Source organism: Caretta caretta, chromosome 21 (genome assembly GCF_965140235.1).
Source record: "Caretta caretta isolate rCarCar2 chromosome 21, rCarCar1.hap1, whole genome shotgun sequence".
In the NCBI taxonomy this organism is placed as follows: Eukaryota; Metazoa; Chordata; order Testudines; family Cheloniidae; genus Caretta; species Caretta caretta.
The window spans coordinates 3658311-3676502 of record NC_134226.1 but is presented as its reverse complement, the minus strand read 5'-3'; the positions used below and the strand labels follow the sequence as shown (position 1 = coordinate 3676502).

General features: G+C 45.2%; 1 protein-coding gene across 1 annotated transcript; it reads right to left on the bottom strand.

Annotated features, from left to right (window-relative positions):
• Nucleotides 1-2781: 2781 nt before the first annotated feature.
• CIMIP3 (ciliary microtubule inner protein 3) lies at nt 2782-11434 on the bottom strand. The gene is made up of 2 exons (XM_048827119.2): nt 11105-11434; nt 2782-3200 (listed from the first exon to the last, which is right to left on the bottom strand). The coding sequence occupies exons 1-2, from the start codon at nt 11432-11434 to the stop codon at nt 2790-2792; spliced, it is 741 nt and encodes a 246-aa protein (XP_048683076.2). The 3' UTR covers nt 2782-2789.
• Between the last annotated feature and the right edge of the window lie 6758 nt (nt 11435-18192).

Here is an 18192-nt window from a genome sequence, read left to right as displayed (position 1 = left end):
TGTGTGTTAACATGAGGAAGGAGAGCACAAGAAACTTTCCTCCCATGTGCAACCAATGTAAGGGCCTGGCACAATCGCACCCTCTGCACAACAAACCTACAGATGCACAATAGGTGCACAAAGGGGCAAGGAGGGGCAGAGCCAGGGGTTCCCTTTCTGCCCCAGCCCGTGGGGAGGACCAGCCCACCGGGAGAGTCAACAGCACCCTCTGAAGGGTAGTCAGTGACCTTCCTCTGCATGCCAATTGTGGCATTCTCATTGCCTGCACCTCCCCCTACTCATGCTGAAGGGAAATGTACCTTGGGAAGGAGCCGCTCTGTCAGGGGCGGTGCAGAGCACTTCCTGATCAGCGAGTGACAGCACTGTGTGGTTTGTGCAAGAGGGATTAAATCCAGGGCAAGGAAACACCTTGTGTCACTGGAGGAATCGAAGGCAACCCTCGCAGATGTGCAGGATGTAAGGAGATTTCCCCAGATTTGCTGCTGATATAAGCACCCGCTAGGGTCAAATACACCTGTGAACATCTGCTTTCCGAATCCAAAGTCAATGGAATTATATCGGGGTTTGTGCCAGTGCAAAGGAAGAGCAGATTTGGCCCTCAGGGCCATGGTGCCAGGGAGCTGCCCCCTAATCAGCAAAAGTGGTCTTGGCCCCTGGCCCCTGGCCTAAGGGAAGGGGGAATTTACCTTTTTCCACTGCTGTTTTCCAGCGTGGCCTCTGCCTGTAAGCTGTCTGCTCTGCACTACTCATCACGCTAGCAATCCCCAGTTCCCAGTGATCAGGCTGGGACTGGGAGATACACAGACAACCTAAAAATAAACCACTAATAAAAGAGTGTGGGCTTGTACCTCAAGAGACACCAATGTGCTAACAGTATATGAAATATCAATGCTTTGTAAGAGCTTCTGGTGGAGATACACAGGACCCAGGGGAAAACAGCCCTCAGACTCACATTCAGTGCTAAAGGGGGAACGCATGAAGCAAATGGAGGCCTCCACTCTCCTATGCATCTTGACAGCATCTGAAGTATGAGGTGCCACTGTTCTTTCGTGTTAAGTGCACTCAATTCTTCAATTCAGAGTCAGCAAACGTAGTGGCACCTGCTGTTAGCAGGATCAGACAGAAGAGATGGGCCTGAAATGGATCGGGTTTAAACACACCCAAACTTGGCTCTGGCTATCCGGGCTAATCTCTAGCACACGGTGAGTAGAATGAAAGCCCTGAATTATTTCAGGATATTGCAAGGTGCCAGGTGAAATTCCCAGCGGTGCCACAAACTCCCTGCATGAGGTTAGGCTAAACACGAGAGCCCAGATCCTCAGAGTTATTTAGATGCCTAGTTTTAAATTATTTCAATGGAAGTTGGGTGCCTAAACACCTTTGAGTTTCTGGGCCTTAAGCTCGCTGGGCCTCAGTTTTCCAGCAGTAAATAGGGGGATGATGATAGTCTTCTACCTCATGGGGGTGGTCATGAGGCTTAGTTAATTATTACTTGTAAAATGCTTTAAACTCCTTTGCTGAAAGGTGCTTCTAAGGGGGTGTCCGGGTTCTCCCCCAACCCACTCTGTTAACAAGAATTAGAACCCTACATAAAGTTGCTGAGTAAGTTCTGCTGGCTCATTATAGCAGGCGTGGCTTGTTAATTCTACCAAGTTAGGAAGTGTGTGATGATCATCCGACCCCAAAGTCTGGGGCACAGAGATTTCAGCAGGGAAGCCCTAGGACCAGCCAGACTTGGGCTGAGATTTATGACATACTGTTGTTGTTTCAACTGCCAGTCAAGCCAAACTCCAGGAAAGGGGATACGTTTGGACTTTATGACTACACTGTTCAGAGCAGAGTGGGAAGTCCATCAGCTCACAATGCTACAGAAGGGCAAAATATTATGATTACAGTTGTACCTTTCTGCCAGTGCATTTGATTCGCCAGACTATTAAAAAAAATCCCATGTACCTTGTGCCTCCTGACGTCTTTTACAGGTTCGTCTAAGTCGGGGCTAGTAAAGACCTCCCCCGTACCTGATATGTTTCAGTGACAGTTACCAAACACAAAACAAGCTTTTACAGCTCCAAACACAAAATGAGCTTTCTGCCTCTCTGGGCACAATGTCATACCGTGCCTAGCAAGGAAGGGGTTCTTATGCTTTTCAGAGTCTGACCAGGACTTTGGGAAACCAAAGAAGAGACCAGCTCCTAGGGAATACAGCCCAGGTTCTACACTGAGCCCAGTGCATGCTGGGGCAAGACATCTGGTGTTTAGTTGTGGGGAGACCCATACAGTACATAGATGATCAGTACAATCAATATTTTATGCACCTCACTGCTGAGTCTCACTACCTCAATTTAAAGAGTTCCCAGCAATACGGACACAACCAGTCTGACTGGGTTTTCCTGTATCATTACAATTACACACACTCTAGGCAACATATTTCTCAGAGATCAGTGCATTCATCAGGTGGATGGATTCACCCAACCCCCATATCCACTGCATTGCTATCACAGGCACCAGTTGTAATTTTTATATGGCTTCATTTAATTTGCCAGCTCGTGGCTAGTTTTGGTAACTTAACCGCAATGGTAGGTTTACACGACTACACTGCATTCTGGAAGGAGTTGTGTAGAAGTGACGGTAGCTGTTTCCTAGGCTGCTGTGAAAGCTTAGCTCCTGCAGTGTCTCCCAAGTGGTCTTCTAGAGCCATCCAGATAAGCTTTACCTTTCCCCTTCAACCCACACACTGCACTAGAATATCCTGCACAAATGAGAGGCTCGGGCCAGGCATACTGTCAGTTTCATTGCTTTGAGTTTATTGTAACCAACTGTGGTTTCGTCCCAACAATGGGTCTCCATTTGACAATGTTTGCACGCTCAACGTCCATCACCTTCCTGGTGTGATCAGTGTCCCGGCAATACCGGTACCCACAGGTTGGCTTCTGCGCAGTATAAAATGGCACGTACGAATTAGAGTAATTCGATTTATAGAAGACAAACTTGAGCGAATCAGGCTTATGACTCCCCGGGTGTACGACGAAAGGAACAAACATAGAGGCTAAAGATTGGTCCTTACAATAGCCTATTGGAGAGGACTGATCCTTGGATGTGCGCAGGGGACAAGGAAAATCCTGTAACACTTTGGCTGTTTCTCTTCCCTTTGATCTCTTGCAGGCATTGATGGGAGCTCCAGGTTTCAGAGCCCCACTGACCTGTGAAAAGAAAAGTCAAACAAAGAGACATTGCAATCCTTTTTTTTCCTGCACAGAATTGTAGGAGTTTCACGTTCTCTCTATCATCTATCCAAACATAATGGTGCTGCACTGGTGTGTGAGAACTGGAAAGTGAAACAGATCAGGCCCAATAGTGAAAGTGGCCAGTCTAGTTACACTGAACAGCAAAACGTCAATAACTAATATAAATGGTAAAAATCTGGTCATTTAAAATTCTTTTATGAGTGTCTGAGGTGTTGCTCGTAGCACAGGTAGGGGATTATTTAAAGAAAATGTATTATTTTTAACTTGGCAGCATCTTTTTACAAATACGACTAATAAAGAAAAAATATACCAAGGGAATTCACAAACCAAACATAAAACTAGATCTGAAGGACTTGATTCTCTGTAACCTTTCTCCTTTTGTAGTCAATTACACTACTGCAAAGTGGGTGTAAAGAGCTTTCAAACTGTTTTCTTGTGCTCCCCATCTGTCTGTCTATATCTAGCTGTTGTCACTTACCTTAGATTGGAAGCTGTTTGGGGCAGGGACTGTCTTTTTGTTCTGCATTTGTACAAAATTAAATGTTCATTGGAGTACGGACTAGGATAAAGGTGAGTGCCCCAGAGTCACTCGCACTTTCTTTGTCCAAGTAACTACTCGTATATTTTATACAAAGTGGAACAACTTTAACAGAACAGATGTAGAGAGCTCCACTCCAGGATACATAGCCCACTGGTTACGGCACTCATGTAGGATGTGGGAGATGGGTATTCCAAGTTCCTGGTCCAGAGCAGTAATTCAAAACTGGGTCTCCCATGTTCCAGCTGACCTAACCAGTAGGCTACAGGTTACAACGGGGTACCACCCCTCAGTTTAATGAATGTTGCTCTTCGCTTTTGTTAAAATTGACCAACATGAAATGCTTCATTTGAAGCCAAAGTTTTCCTAACTGTTTCAATTTGCCAGAAATTCCCCTCACACACACACAATCACACACACACACACAAGCACTTTCACTTTGAGCAGAACCAAAACATTATTTGATTTTTTGGAACTGTCAGTGATGTGAGACCATCAGTAAAATTATTCACACAGCTGTATCAGCAACTCCCTGATCACACTGCTGTGCTTGCTCACTGGCTTCTTGATGCCTGGCCAGGCCATGCATTTCTGTGCTACTTGTACGGCATGTTCTTTGCAGGGCCTAGCCACGACCTTGGCACATCCATCAGTGGGTCTATTTTTATTTTGCACACAAATATGCAAAAGATGGAGAGGAAAATATGAATCAATAAAGATCTACATGTTCCTTGTGTCTTGAGACAACAATGACACCACACCCAAAATATGCTGCACAGTTCACTATCTTATTCCAGCTGAGCATATCCCCTGTGGAAACACCACCTTCCAAATTTGCACTAACATGATCTTTTTGCAGAATGAGGTGATACCAGCCTGATCACAGAGCACACTTGTGTTCATGTATTTTGAGCTATCCCTAGGGTGCTAGACTAAAGGGTCAGGGCGTAATTCTTTAGCACAAAAGAGTCTCAGTTCTACACCCAGTGATGGTTATGAAGCCATGGGATTCTTACAGCAAGTAGTGTGAACAGATTCACATCAAGGTGCACCTCACCAGGTAAAACACAGCACGCAGCAATGATTCTCTGCTGACAGAATTTAGTCTTTCGTCTCCCCCCCAGAGATTTTCATTCTCTCTTCACAGATCTTTTTTTACCCAGCTTTATGACAAACACACCCCGGGTGGGATACTATTGAACAGGAGTCAGTGCATCGGCAGCAGAAGAGCTCAGGAGATGGGAAATGGGAGAGGACAGCCCTTCATCCCTCGGTCAGCTGCCTGAATTCAGCCCTGACCAGATGTCGCTACTATCAAACTCATTTCTCAGAGGCTAATGAACAACTAGATGGTGGTCCTAGTCCAGTTCCTAATGGATCAGCTACCCACTGACATCAGAACTGCAACCAGGTAGAAGCCCTGCTAGTATTCAGGGACCACACAGGCCATAAATGCCTCTCTCAACCCTAAAGGTGATCCCTCTGTGCTGATGCATACCAATGTGGTGGCACGGGAAAGCTTGCCCATGCTGTATCTGTTCTGTGGGTCAACAGAGAGAGTCATTGCAGCACCTTGTGCTAGTGTTAAATTCTCTGAAAGAATGAAAACAGAAATAGGATTTAAATGCACGTAGGGCTCAAAAATGCAGGTCACTTGGGGAAGGTGCAAACATCTCTCAGAAGTAAAATCTACCCTGCACATATAGAGATAAAACATTTAGCGTAGTGAGTGACTCTACATCACCCAGCAGTTCTGCTCCTCCAGAATTGCCTCTGCACTCACACTTGTTCTGACTTCGTTACTACTGGTAATTTGAAGTCTTTCTTGGCAGGGACATTATGTTTTTTACCTTAATTACTTAACCACCACTTAGAGCTCCTTGGGATATGCTGCTTTTCACTGAGGATGCCTGTAATCCTTGGAAAGGTGAAATGGGAACCAAATTTTCCCTGTTCAATTATTAGTTGGGCATCCTAAACAAAATCTTGGATGCCTAGCTTTATTTTTAACCATGTAAAGAGGTTTCCATGACGCCCTGGCTTATACAGCTGATCTATTTTCAGCCTATATATCTGGCTTTGACCACTGGGTCATCAACCTATTAATCACTTAACAGGAAGTTCAGTAAAATGATTATGTAAATTAAATTGCCTACTGTCTTTGAGGGAAGGGGGTCAGCATCCCATAAAGTTACCCCCTGCTCCTGTCACCCACTCCCCAAACAGCCAGCTGCCAGAGGCCTTAATGCTCTCACTGCAGGACCATTTCTTCATGGAGCCTTCATCTGCTTCTGAGAGCTGCTCAGGTTTAGCTCAGTGCCTCCTTGATCCTCCCCAATGGTTAGTGCTTCCCTCTGCATTGTGGCAGCAGGATTCCACTTGGTGGTGGCTGTTTGGGGAAGAGAAAAAATCTTCCCTTCGAAGATATTCTCAGGATGCCACTACAATTCAGAAGCTTATCTGCTTTCTAAGAGCCTAATCCCAAACTCATTGAAGTCAAGGTTAAGAATCCTATTGGCTCCACTGGGCTTTGCATCAGACCTAGCTGCAGCTTGCAAGCGAGAGGTCAGCTTGTTCCAGCCTTATGGAACTACAGGCTTTCTACATGATTTGCTGACACCTCTATCCCAGTCTGAAGCATCTTGACTTTGGGAAGATGGCATTTACTTCTGGGAATGACCGTCTCCAAGCGGGCAGTGTCCTCTGTGCCAGGTGTGCGATAGGAATGAGAGGTGATAGCAGACCTTCCTTGGAATCAGAGGAACAGCCGTGTTAGTCTGTATTCGCAAAAAGAAAAGGAGTACTTGTGGCACCTTAGAGACTAACCAATTTATTTGAGCATGAGCTTTCGTGAGCTACAGCTCACTTCATCAGATGTATACCGTGGAAACTGCAGCAGACTTTATGCACAGAGAATATGAAACAATACCTCCTCCCACCCCACTGTCCTGCTGGTAATAGCTTATCTAAAGTGATCAACAGGTGGGCCATTTCCAGCACAAATGGCCCACCTGTTGATCACTTTAGATAAGCTATTACCAGCAGGACAGTGGGGTGGGAGGAGGTATTGTTTCATATTCTCTGTGTGTATATAAAGTCTGCTGCAGTTTCCACGGTATACATCTGATGAAGTGAGCTGTAGCTCAGGAAAGCTCATGCTCAAATAAATTGGTTAGTCTCTAAGGTGCCACAAGTACTCCTTTTCTTCCTTGGAATGTGCAGAATTGCTCCCTATAGACCAGCTAAAGAGGATGGCTTGAGTGTCTCAGCCCCAGTTCTGAAGTCACTAATGGTACGTTTACATTGCATCTGGAACTGAGCCTCCCAACATCAGTAGACAGACTGACATTAACGGGACTCGAGCTAGTGGATTAAAAATAGTAGTGTGGACATTACAGCTCAGGGGATAACTTGGACTCTTATGCCCATTTGCACCTTGGGTACCAACACATTGGGTACACATTTGGTGCAGAGCTCTTCTGAATATCTGGCCCCACTTGGAGAACTGGGACCTTATTTTCTTGCTTATTTCCACTATATTTACTGAGATCAGTAAATACGAAAGATGCTGCAGACAATTACCACACCCTTTAAACAAACAGCATTAGATAATAAGTATCCGTCCTGGGGCCGGTTTTGTTCAATATCTTCATAAATGATCTGGAGGATGCTGTGGATTGCACTCTCAGCAAATTTGCGGATGATACTAAACTGGGAGGAGTGGTAGATACGCTGGAGGGCAGGGATAGGACACAGAGGGACCTAGACAAATTGGAGGATTAGGCCAAAAGAAATCTGATGAGGTTCAATAAGGATAAGTGCAGGGTCCTGCACTTAGGACGGAAGAACCCAATGCACAGCTACAGACTAGGGACCGAATGGCTAGGCAGCAGTTCTGCGGAAAAGGACCTAGGGGTGACAGTGGACGAGAAGCTGGATATGAGTCAGCAGTGTGCCCTTGTTGCCAAGAAGGCCAATGGCATTTTGGGATGTATAAGTAGGGGCATAGCGAGCAGATCGAGGGACGTGATCATCCCCCTTTATTCGACATAGATTCATAGATTCATAGATATTTAGGCCAGAAGGGACCATTATGATCATCTAGTCTGACCTCCTGCACAATGCAGGCCACAGAATTTCACCCACCACTCCTAAAAAAGACCTCACATCTATATCTGTGCTATTGAAGTCCCCAAATTGTAGTTTGAAGACCTCAAGGAGCAGAGAATCCTCCAGCAAGTGACCCGTGCCCCATGCTACAGAGGAAGGCGAAAAACCTCCAGGGCCTTCCAATCTGCCCTGGAGGAAAATTCCTTCCCGACCCCAAATATGGCGATCAGCTAAACCCTGAGCATATGGGCAAGATTCATCAGCCAGATACTACAGAAAATTCCTTCCCGGGTAACTTGGATCTTACCCCATCTAAAAACCCATCACAGGCCATTGGTGAGGCCTCATCTGGAGTACAGTGTCCAGTTTTGGGCCCCACACTACAAGAAGGATGTGGATAAATTGGAAAGAGTCCAGCGAAGGGCAACAAAAATGATTAGGGGTCTGGAACACATGACTTATGAGGAGAGGCTGAGGGAACTGGGATTGTTTAGTCTGCAGAAGAGAAGAATGAGGGGGGATTTGATAGCTGCTTTCAACTACCTGAGAGGTGGTTCCAGAGAGGATGGTTCTAGACTATTCTCAGTGGTAGAAGAGGACAGGACAAGGAGTAATGGTCTCAAGTTGCAGTGGGGGAGGTTTAGGTTGGATATTAGGAAAAACTTTTTCACTAGGAGGGTGGTGAAACATTGGAATGCGTTGCCTAGGGAGGTGGTGGAATCTCCTTCCTTAGAAGTTTTTAAGGTCAGGCTTGACAAAGCCCTGGCTGGGATGATTTAATTGGGGATTGGTCCTGCTTTTGAGCAGGGGGTTGGACTAGATGACCTCCTGAGGTCCCTTCCAACCCTGATATTCTATGATTCTATGATTCTATGATTAAGTACTTCAGCATCTAGTATAGTCCTTATCTAAAAGACATGATTGTGGAGAAAATTAAATGCAAGGGGAAAAAACAGAGTAGTTAGTGCTGACTATAAAGGAGACTTTTTGCTTCTCAGTATTGTCCACCCGACGTATTCAAAAAACATGTGTCAGGCTCCAAAAATTATAAGAGTGATTTAAAAATCATGCATTTTTAAAATGAATTTTGGGCACTTTTTATGTGCTTTCTGAACCTTTCAGATGCAGCTGGATCATATTTTCTGTAACCCTGAAAGCTAGAAACTTTTTTTTTTAATGAAAGCTGAGCTTCTCATGACATTACATGGCTCAAGGAGCTGGGATTTCAAGAAAAACACCAGGTATCATGCGACTGGAGATAAAATTGTGAGTTTTGGCAGCATAGGTTAAAACTGAAACAGACAGCTCTCCTTGCTTGGCTTGATCTGTGCTCAAAGCATTCACTAGCAACTAACCTAGAGGACATGGGGCACTCTGCATTCCCACACACACTACAGCTTTTAACAGAGCAGCAAAACAGTGGGTGTTCCCAAACTCTAGGTATTTTCTATGTTATCCAGCTGGTTTCCAAGGACCCTTTCTACAGCTGGTCACAGCAGTGACATGCACATCAGTAACCATGAACAACACTACCGCCCGTGCATGTGCACTTTTGAGATGAGGTTAAGGGATGACAGGAATTGCATTACCCTGGTCCATCTCGTCCAGTACGCCTGCCTCTGACAGTGGCTAGCACCAGGTGCTTCAGGGGAAGGTCATAAATCAATAAACATTGTTATGACATGAGATGGCCGTGAAGGGACCAGAGCCGCCTTACATTAAATGGGCCAGCTGTTCAGCATATTAGCAGTGTCTCTGACAGCCCTGATGTGTCATGGTTTGCTGTAATTCATGTAAAAAAAAAAAAAAAAAAAGGCCTCTCTCACAATTCATAGGGAAAGATAACACACGCGTAGAGTACCAGCGTCACCCAGTCACTGCTGCCAGAATGGCGGGGGGGGGTGTGTGTGCTACAGCAGGTTGAATATTTGGAGTTAGGGCTGAGGACGGGGAGAAGGAGTAGAGATAGGTGTGCAAGGAGCACACGCACAGTGTGGATTGAGGATTTAGATCCACGTAGTGTATGTATATGTTGACATTTCATTATGGTTGTCTGTTTGGATGACAAGCTCTTCAAGGTCGGGACCTTTCCTCAAATTCATCGGTAAAGCACCTAGGATAAAATTTTCAAAATCACCAAAGTGACTTAGGCACCCGTGTCCTGTTTTCCAAAGGGATTTAGACACTTAAGAGGCTAAATCACATCAACTGACTAAATGCCTTTTGGAAATGCAATTTAGGTTCCTAAATCAGTTTGGCTTTGCAAGGCTGAGTGCAGCAATGCCTAAAAACCTTTTAAAAATCTAGGTCTGAGTACCTAAGGCCCAATCTAAACATAGATTTTGTGCCAGAACAGCCATTTCAGCTGGGAGTGGGCATTTTACCCTAAATAGTTACACCAGTCCAACCCCTGGTGTAGGTTCAGTTAGACCAGTACAAAGATGATTATACTAGTATCATATGTTCCCCATCCCATACAAGGATAAACTATACCAATAGAAACATATTTATATCTATAACTGCATCCACGCTACAGGGTACTTACTCCCAGTATAGTTAAGACAGGGCAACTTTAGTGTGCAGACAGGCCAGAGTCACTTTTGAAAATGGAACTTAGGCTCCTAGGTTACTTAGGTGCTTCTCAAGCAGCAGGGGGTAGCCGTGTTAGTCTGTAGCCACAAAAAGAATAAGGAGTCCGGGTGGCACCCCTTTCACCCGCGAAATGCCCCAATCAATGTTAGTCTTTAAGGTGGCACCGGACTCCGCCTTGTTTAGATGCTTCTGAAACTCTGACTCCCCGCTAGATGTGCGCGGAGCTAGAGGGACAGGCCCTGGCGCGGCAGGGCCATGCCCAGGTGGCAAGTGCCTTGTGCTCTGCTGGGGAAGGTCCCGGGCCAGGCTCTGCTTCGAGGGGGCTGTTGCAGCGCTCCCAGGATGGTTAAAAGCCCCCCCCCCAATACTTTCTGGGGCGATTCTGCTGAACGCTCTGGTCTCCCCACGAAAGGACCGAGCTGGGGGAGTCGCCCCCTGCCCTGACCACGCCCGCCGCCCTCGGGGCGCGGATTTCCCACCCTCCCCAGCCCACGCACGCCGCGTTGGGCAGCCGGGCCGGGCTCTCTCTGCCCCGCGGCTGGGGACCGGGGCGGGGCGGGTCCTGCCAGTGCCGACCGGAGGACGCCGCTGGCCCCGCCCCTGCCCGCTGGGCTCCTACCTGCGAGGGAACCCCCCCGGCGGGGATCCCCGGCTGCGTCATCCCGCCGCCCGGCCGCTCCGCACGGGGGCTGCCCGCCGAGCCCGGTGCCGCCGCGGCCGCTGGGGGCCTGGTGACCGGGGCCCGCTGCTCGGGCGGCCGGGCCGGGCCATTGTGACTCGGCCGAGGCGTCAGCTGCGGGCAGCTCTCCCCGCGGGCTCCTGGCCTCCCTGCCCCCAAACGGGAGAGCCGGGCTGGGGGGCCAGGGCACGAGGCGGAGGCGTCTCTCCCCGCGCCCCCCTCGCCCCCCGGGCTCCACAGGGAATATACTTTGGTGGGGACAGGGGCCATGATCGGGGGCTGTTGTGAATAGGAAGGTCCTGCTCCCCTGAGCTGCTTTGTCTGGGCAGAGCCTGGCATCTGCGCAGGGCCCCCCCGGACTCCAGCCCCTCTCTAGCCTCACCCGCTCTTGCCCATGCCTTGTCCCTTAGTGATAGTTCAAGTTTTCCCTGAAGCCCCAGCTCCTGGAGTTCTGTGAATCTCTGCTTTCATTTTTCAAAGTAACCTCTGCTTTTTTGTTTGTTTGGTTTTGCCCTCATCCTTGCAGAGAAAGAGCCTGAAATATTGACCGGAGTGCCCCTGAAAGGCCCACAAAGCAGAAAGTACCTGGGTGTTATTTTTTAAAAAAATATTGTGGGTTTTAAGCCAACTTAATTATTGGGGAGGGGCTGACTTTCCCGGGTGGATTGGGGTCTGCCTGTTTGGACCAGCTTGAAGGAAGGGACCCTGTCTACATTCCAGGTATTATTTAGGAGAAAACAAAAGGACCAAACACCTAATGAAAGAACTTGGCTCCCCTTCCAAACTACACTGCTAGAAGAGTTCAGTTCTTCCAGAGCACAGTGACCAGGCAGGAACAGCACAGCATTACAATGCTGTACAATCCTATAAGGACGGTTTGTAAGAATAGGGAACCACTGGTAGTTATATCACTGCACTGCTCAGCACAAAACTCTTCACTCATGCATCTGTGTGGAGCTGCCATGCTGATTACAGACCTTTGTTTTTAACAAAAATGCATTTTTTACTGAGTGAATAGTTCTGAGTGAATGATTCCCCCCCTCCTCTCCCCCCTCCCCCGAATATTGATATTTTCTTGAAGCATCCCTGAGCTGAGGAAAGGGGTCTTTCAGATGTTTTCGCAGATGAACCAGATTTGCATTAAAGTAATAGTTCTTCATCTCAAGAGTTGCAAATTCAAAGTGGGCTTAGGAGACAAGTGAAACAAATTTAATAGTCTCAGCCTCGCACTAGCTATCTACTTTCATAAGAATAGAGAATTCAGCAAAATCACTCAAGAATATACATATCAGAAACATATTATTATTAAATGACTAGTTCATCTTGTGATAAACAAAATGCTTTGCAAAATTATAACAGACCCTATTTTATGCCTGACTAGTTAATAATCACTAACACTGCATGAAAGTGAAAATCTTCTTTGTGTAAAAAATTTGCTGTGAAAACAGGCCATTTTTCCAAATTTTGATATACTTTTGGCCAGTGCCAAACTGTGTTAATTTCCAGTGTTTTCATGGAAGTTCTCGTTATTCAAAATTCAGGCACATTAAGAAATTGTTATTGATGCAGATATTAATACTTAGCACGCCATTCTGATGTCTTTACATCATCAAAGCGCTATATTATCTATCTCCATTAACAAGTCTATATAACTGTATATTAAGTAATCTGTACATTCATGTTTATTAACTTATACTGTTCACCTGAATTTTTAAAAATGTCACTTGAGCCAATTTTCCAAGGATTTGACCTTAGTTTACAATCCCTTGTAAATTTCAAATGTCTTTGTTTTGCTCCTTACTCCTATTTCTAGATTTGATGTCACACTGATGAAATATAACATTGATAATGCTGTCAAAGCCACACCAGTCACTTTGTTCTTCAGCTGTCTGTGAGCTCCAGCCTCAACCTGTTACAGCTAAATCTGAGAAGAGAGGGACTACACCTCTGCAGGATTACATATTTTATTTACATGAGCTCCTCACCAGGTAGCAAAGTTTCTTATCACTTTGTTGCATGAATAACTAACTCACTTCATGCAATAAGAGGTATTTCATAGAAGTCTTGTGTTCCTGAGTAATGGAACCTGCCACAGGTATTGTGCTTTAAGATATGACACAAACATACACCTGCCTTTTCTACAATAACTCATTGAGGAAATAGACCAGGCTTTGGTATGGAATCTGGCATTGTCCCTGTCATGGCAGATGTGTTTGGGAAATTGGGAGTGCTAGTGACATCACCGGCTCCTAGAATGCCAAATGAAAACTCATCTATCTACTGGGTTGTCTTTGGCAGCCTAAGTCATTTGTTTCCTAGTAGCATTTATTTCTGACTAACAATCAGGAACTTGGTGGCGTGCTACGTGTGTGGAATGTGTATGCTGTTTCTGTTGGAATTCTAAATATCTCAGTTGACAGCTGTGGTGCTCACAAATAGACCTGCTTTAAAAGGATAATGTCATTATGTAAGGATAGATGCAGTTCGTAATATACGATGGGATGGATAGGTGGAGGCCATGCACGGCTTCCTTCAGATAGGCACCTAAATGCACATGGCCATCCACTCCTAAAGAAGTGCTGAGCATCTGTAGCTCCCACGTTAAAATCAGACTGTTTTTATGTAGGTGCCTCATTGGAAACACTGGAATTTGTTTGTGTAAAGCACTGCCCTCCTCTGGAGGAAATATGCCAGGCCATTGTCGGCTGGCCCTCTTATTGCCTGAGATAGTGGAACTGTTCCTTCAAATGACAAGGCTGACATCACAACCTGTATTTCTGCTGCTGATTTATTTTTTCTAAAGCACAAAAGAAGCTATTCCTACAGCAGATAATGGACTTTGTTAGGCACATAACAGGCATCAGGTGTTCTCACAGAGACAGTGAACAACTTTTAACTGCTGGACAAAGAAAAATAATTGCTAGCAGAAAGTTGACAGCTTGACAGCTGTAGAATCCAGATGTCAATCAGCAGTGATACCCCTCCGAAGCCCCTGTGAAGCTCAGAGAAAACTTGATGGACAAGATCTAAACTGAGAGGGGTTTCCAGAGAGCCAGAGTTTTCCTTGCTCAGTCTTGTGCTTTTCTTCATTATCAGTGTCTAACTCACTCTGCTATTCTTGGCTTAGTATTTACTTAGTTCGCAGGTCACATGTGTTTACTTTTATGCAATAAAAACAGAGAAGGAAAGAGAGCGAACACACACACAAGTACTGTGTTTTGGAAAATATTTCCACTTCTGTTTTTAGAAACAGTAATGTGTGCATTTTCAACAAACATGGACAGCAAGACAGGATTTTGTTGTGAGGAAAATGACTTGGCATGAAGAAATCACAGTGGTTTCCAATAATATCTTGCATGTACCTGGCCTTTGTTTTTGGAGAAGTGGAGAATACTTAAAGTGACATGCCAACTATATACAATCCCAATATTTTGCATTGTTCTCTGTCTTAGGCACAAAGAGCACCCACCAGCACAGTATATGGGTGGGATTTCCACAAGGCCACACTGTTGGCCTTCCTGCTCCCACTGAAAAACAGTTGGCTTCAATGGGAGCAGAATTAGGACAAAAGTTGAGCGCTTTAGAAAATCTCACCCTATAAATCCTAACTTTCTGTCGCCTCCTACCAGAGACCTTCAAGCACATTGCAAAGGTTCATCAGTGCTCTTCCCCAGACCTCGCCCAGTCTAGCCTAGGGATGAGCCTGGGGTAGAGAACAAATATTTGTAGTCTGGAGCAAACTTGGGGTGGGGATGTGCACAACAACCTGTATAAGGGTGTTAAGTATTACTTGTTAGTTAGCAATCAATTCACTGGAAGTAAAAAAAGACTGGTGAAGACATACCCTTATGCTGAGAGGAATTTGTCTCTCTTTATCACCTCCCTTCCTGACTGTTACTGGCTGTTGCCCTGGGGCGGGGGGTGAGTGTAGGTCCTGCCATGCCACCTTCCCCCTCCTGATCTCCCAGGGCCTTTGAAACTGCTGCAGTCTGTTGAAGTGCCCACCGCTATCCCCCTTGGCCCCACCTCCTGTGGGGATGTATGAGCTGGCTTGGGTGGGCCTTCTACCTGCAACTGGGAAGGGAAAAGAGAGACTCAGGGAGGGGGCCCTTACATGTAAAACAATAACATACATGTGCATCTATATGAATGAGACCAAGTCTGGTCATTTATTCAGCCTAGGTGAAAGCATGGCACCATTGAAGCCCATTGGAATTTTGCCACTGATTTCAGCAGAGCCAGGATTTCACCCACTGGCTCTGACTTCCTCTCTCTATCCAATTTATTTGAGCATGAGCTTTCGTGAGCTACAGCTCACTTCATCAGATGAGCTGTAGCTCACGAAAGCTCATGCTCAAATAAATTGGTTAGTCTCTAAGGTGCTACAAGTACTCCTTTTCTTTTTGCGAATACAGACTAACACAGCTGTTACTCTGAAATCTCTCTATCCAGGTTCTTACATGGCCCTCGTCACTCGGGTATATAAGCACCTTTTCTGAAAAGAGGTGCCAGTGAGTTGAATCTTACTTTACTACTAACCAGTAACAACACTGGGCAATTATGTTGGCTGTAGCCATAGCGCCTTCATGGAACAGCTCTTCTCAAAAGCTTTGTGGATTTCTCTCACTCTATATCATTCTCTTGGCTTCTCTGTTGATCAGCTCCTCTCTTCCCTCCCCTCCTGCTCCTTGAGTTAATTTGTCTATATACGTATATCCGGTTAAACTGGTTTGATCAAACATTGCAAATACCAGGTGGCACTTGCCAAATGTCTTGCATATTTCACAAAGATACAGTGTTTGGTTTGCTTATAATGTACATATTTTGCATTTACCCTACACCTGATGGAAATTAAGCTGATATTACTCAGCAGTGGGGTGGGGAAGTGTTCATTTGGTTTGACCACCAGTCATAAGAGGTACCTGGAGATTTTCTTTAAACATCCGGGGTGCAGGAAGGGTGGGCCTTGGCAAAGAGCTGACATTGTTTTTTCCACAAACCCTCCCTTATGACAAATGTCTCTTTATAGCTTCTATCTTATTACCTGTCATAACTGCAGGCAATACTGTTCCCTTATTTTGACCTTGACTTAGGCCCAGATGACACATCAAAATAACTGTGCATAGTTAAGTGGTCCCGGAGAATTCAAGGCATGGATAAAGTGAATCATAAGTGTCAAGGTTGGCCAGATCGGTTCCTTAGTTTGTCACAAATGCAAACATTTTTGAAAAGAGCTGTTAAAAAGACTGTGGGCCAGAGTCTACCACCCTTGCTCACACTGGGTAGTAGCTTACTCCGAGAGGAGACCCGTTGGACTTCAGGAGGATTCATCTTAGAGGAAGGGATTACTTAATATGAGTGAAGCCGCAGAATCTGAGCCCTAATTTATAGCTACTATGAGTCCCTTCCTTTGGTTCTTTCGTGCCCCGCACTGAGCACAACTGTAACCCATAATGCAGGAATGTTATCTATAGGAGATTAGGTTTTATTTCCTGAATCAAAGGTCTGCAGCGAGTGGCTTAGGTCCCACTGCCAACGGTTTCTCCTATTCATTTTTCCAGAAAAGTACAAAAACAAAGGTTCATGATGAGAAAGACATTTACATTAATACAGCAATTAATATTACCCCCATTTTGCCCTGGACGTAAGATCCATTTTTTCAGTGGCTTTTGGCAGTTCTGAATACACTGTCATTGGGTTGGATTTCCATTTTCAGAGTATTACATTGGTACTCATTCATTGGGAGATTAAATTCAAAACTCTGGAAAGGCTTTTGCATCTGTTTCTCTAATAGTTTTTGTAATTTATGGCAAGGTAAAAATGTGGGAAAAGTGAGCTGACAGGCGGTAACATCTCCAGAATTTACTCTAGTAATGGAATCTACATACATTTTGACCCTATTAGCTGAGTTGGAAGTACAACTGAAGATAATACTTTCATTCATCACCTCACAGTGCTGTTTTCAGAGTTAGTTAATGTTTGAATGACTTTTTGAAGGCATAAAATGCTATGGAATTCCCAAGATTTATAATTAACTGAAGTTATTATTCATTAACTTGCAATATTTATTTGCACCACATATGAAATAGCTTGCAATGTTAGGGATTAATTCAAGGAATGATACCTATTTTTGTACTTAAGAGAAAAATCAATTATATAGTGTTATTTACCCTTTCCCAAAAAACAAAAAAATGGGGTCACATGAGGAAATCAATAGGCAGCAGGCTTAATAGAAACAAGAGGAAGTACTTTTTCACACTGCACAATTAACCTGTGGAACTCATTGCCATGGGATATTGTGGTGGCCAAAAGTATAACTGGGTCAAAGAAAGAACAAGATAAGTTCATGGAGGATACATCCATCAATGGCTATTAGCCAAGATGGTCAGGGTGACCCTAAACCTCTGGCTGCCAGGAGCTGGGAGGAGAAGACGGGCTGATCACTCCAATTGCCCTGGTCTGTACACTCCTATACACTGAAGCTCTGGTACTGGCCACTGTCAGACACAGGGTCCTGAGCTAAATGGACCATTTCTCTGACCCAGTATGGCAGTTCTTATGTTCTTATAGTTGTGGTCAAATTCCATAAACTTTAACTAGCTCTTAGACTGTGATTTAGGCCCCAGTCCTATAAACTAATCTGCACAGACAGGCTTTTCTGCCGAGACACAGTCCCAGTGAAGGAAGGCATCAGGACTTTGCACAGGCACAGGGGCCCAGCCCACCAATATGAATCAGCTTGCAGGATCAGTCCCGTAGCTATTAGCACACCATCTAAATTCTAGCTGCCAATTTGCATTCTGGAAAATACACGATGGAGCAAAATGATTAAACTTATTAGCTGTCCTAAGACAATTGTTATTTATTTCTATTGCAGTAGCATCTAAGGACCTCAGACAGGATTAGGGTCCCATTACAAGAGGCACTCTACAAACAAGGGAGCAAATACAGTCTTGAACCAAAAGAGCCCACCATCCAGGATTTAGACTATATGTAACAGATGAATAAACAGATAAGTGGGGAGCAAA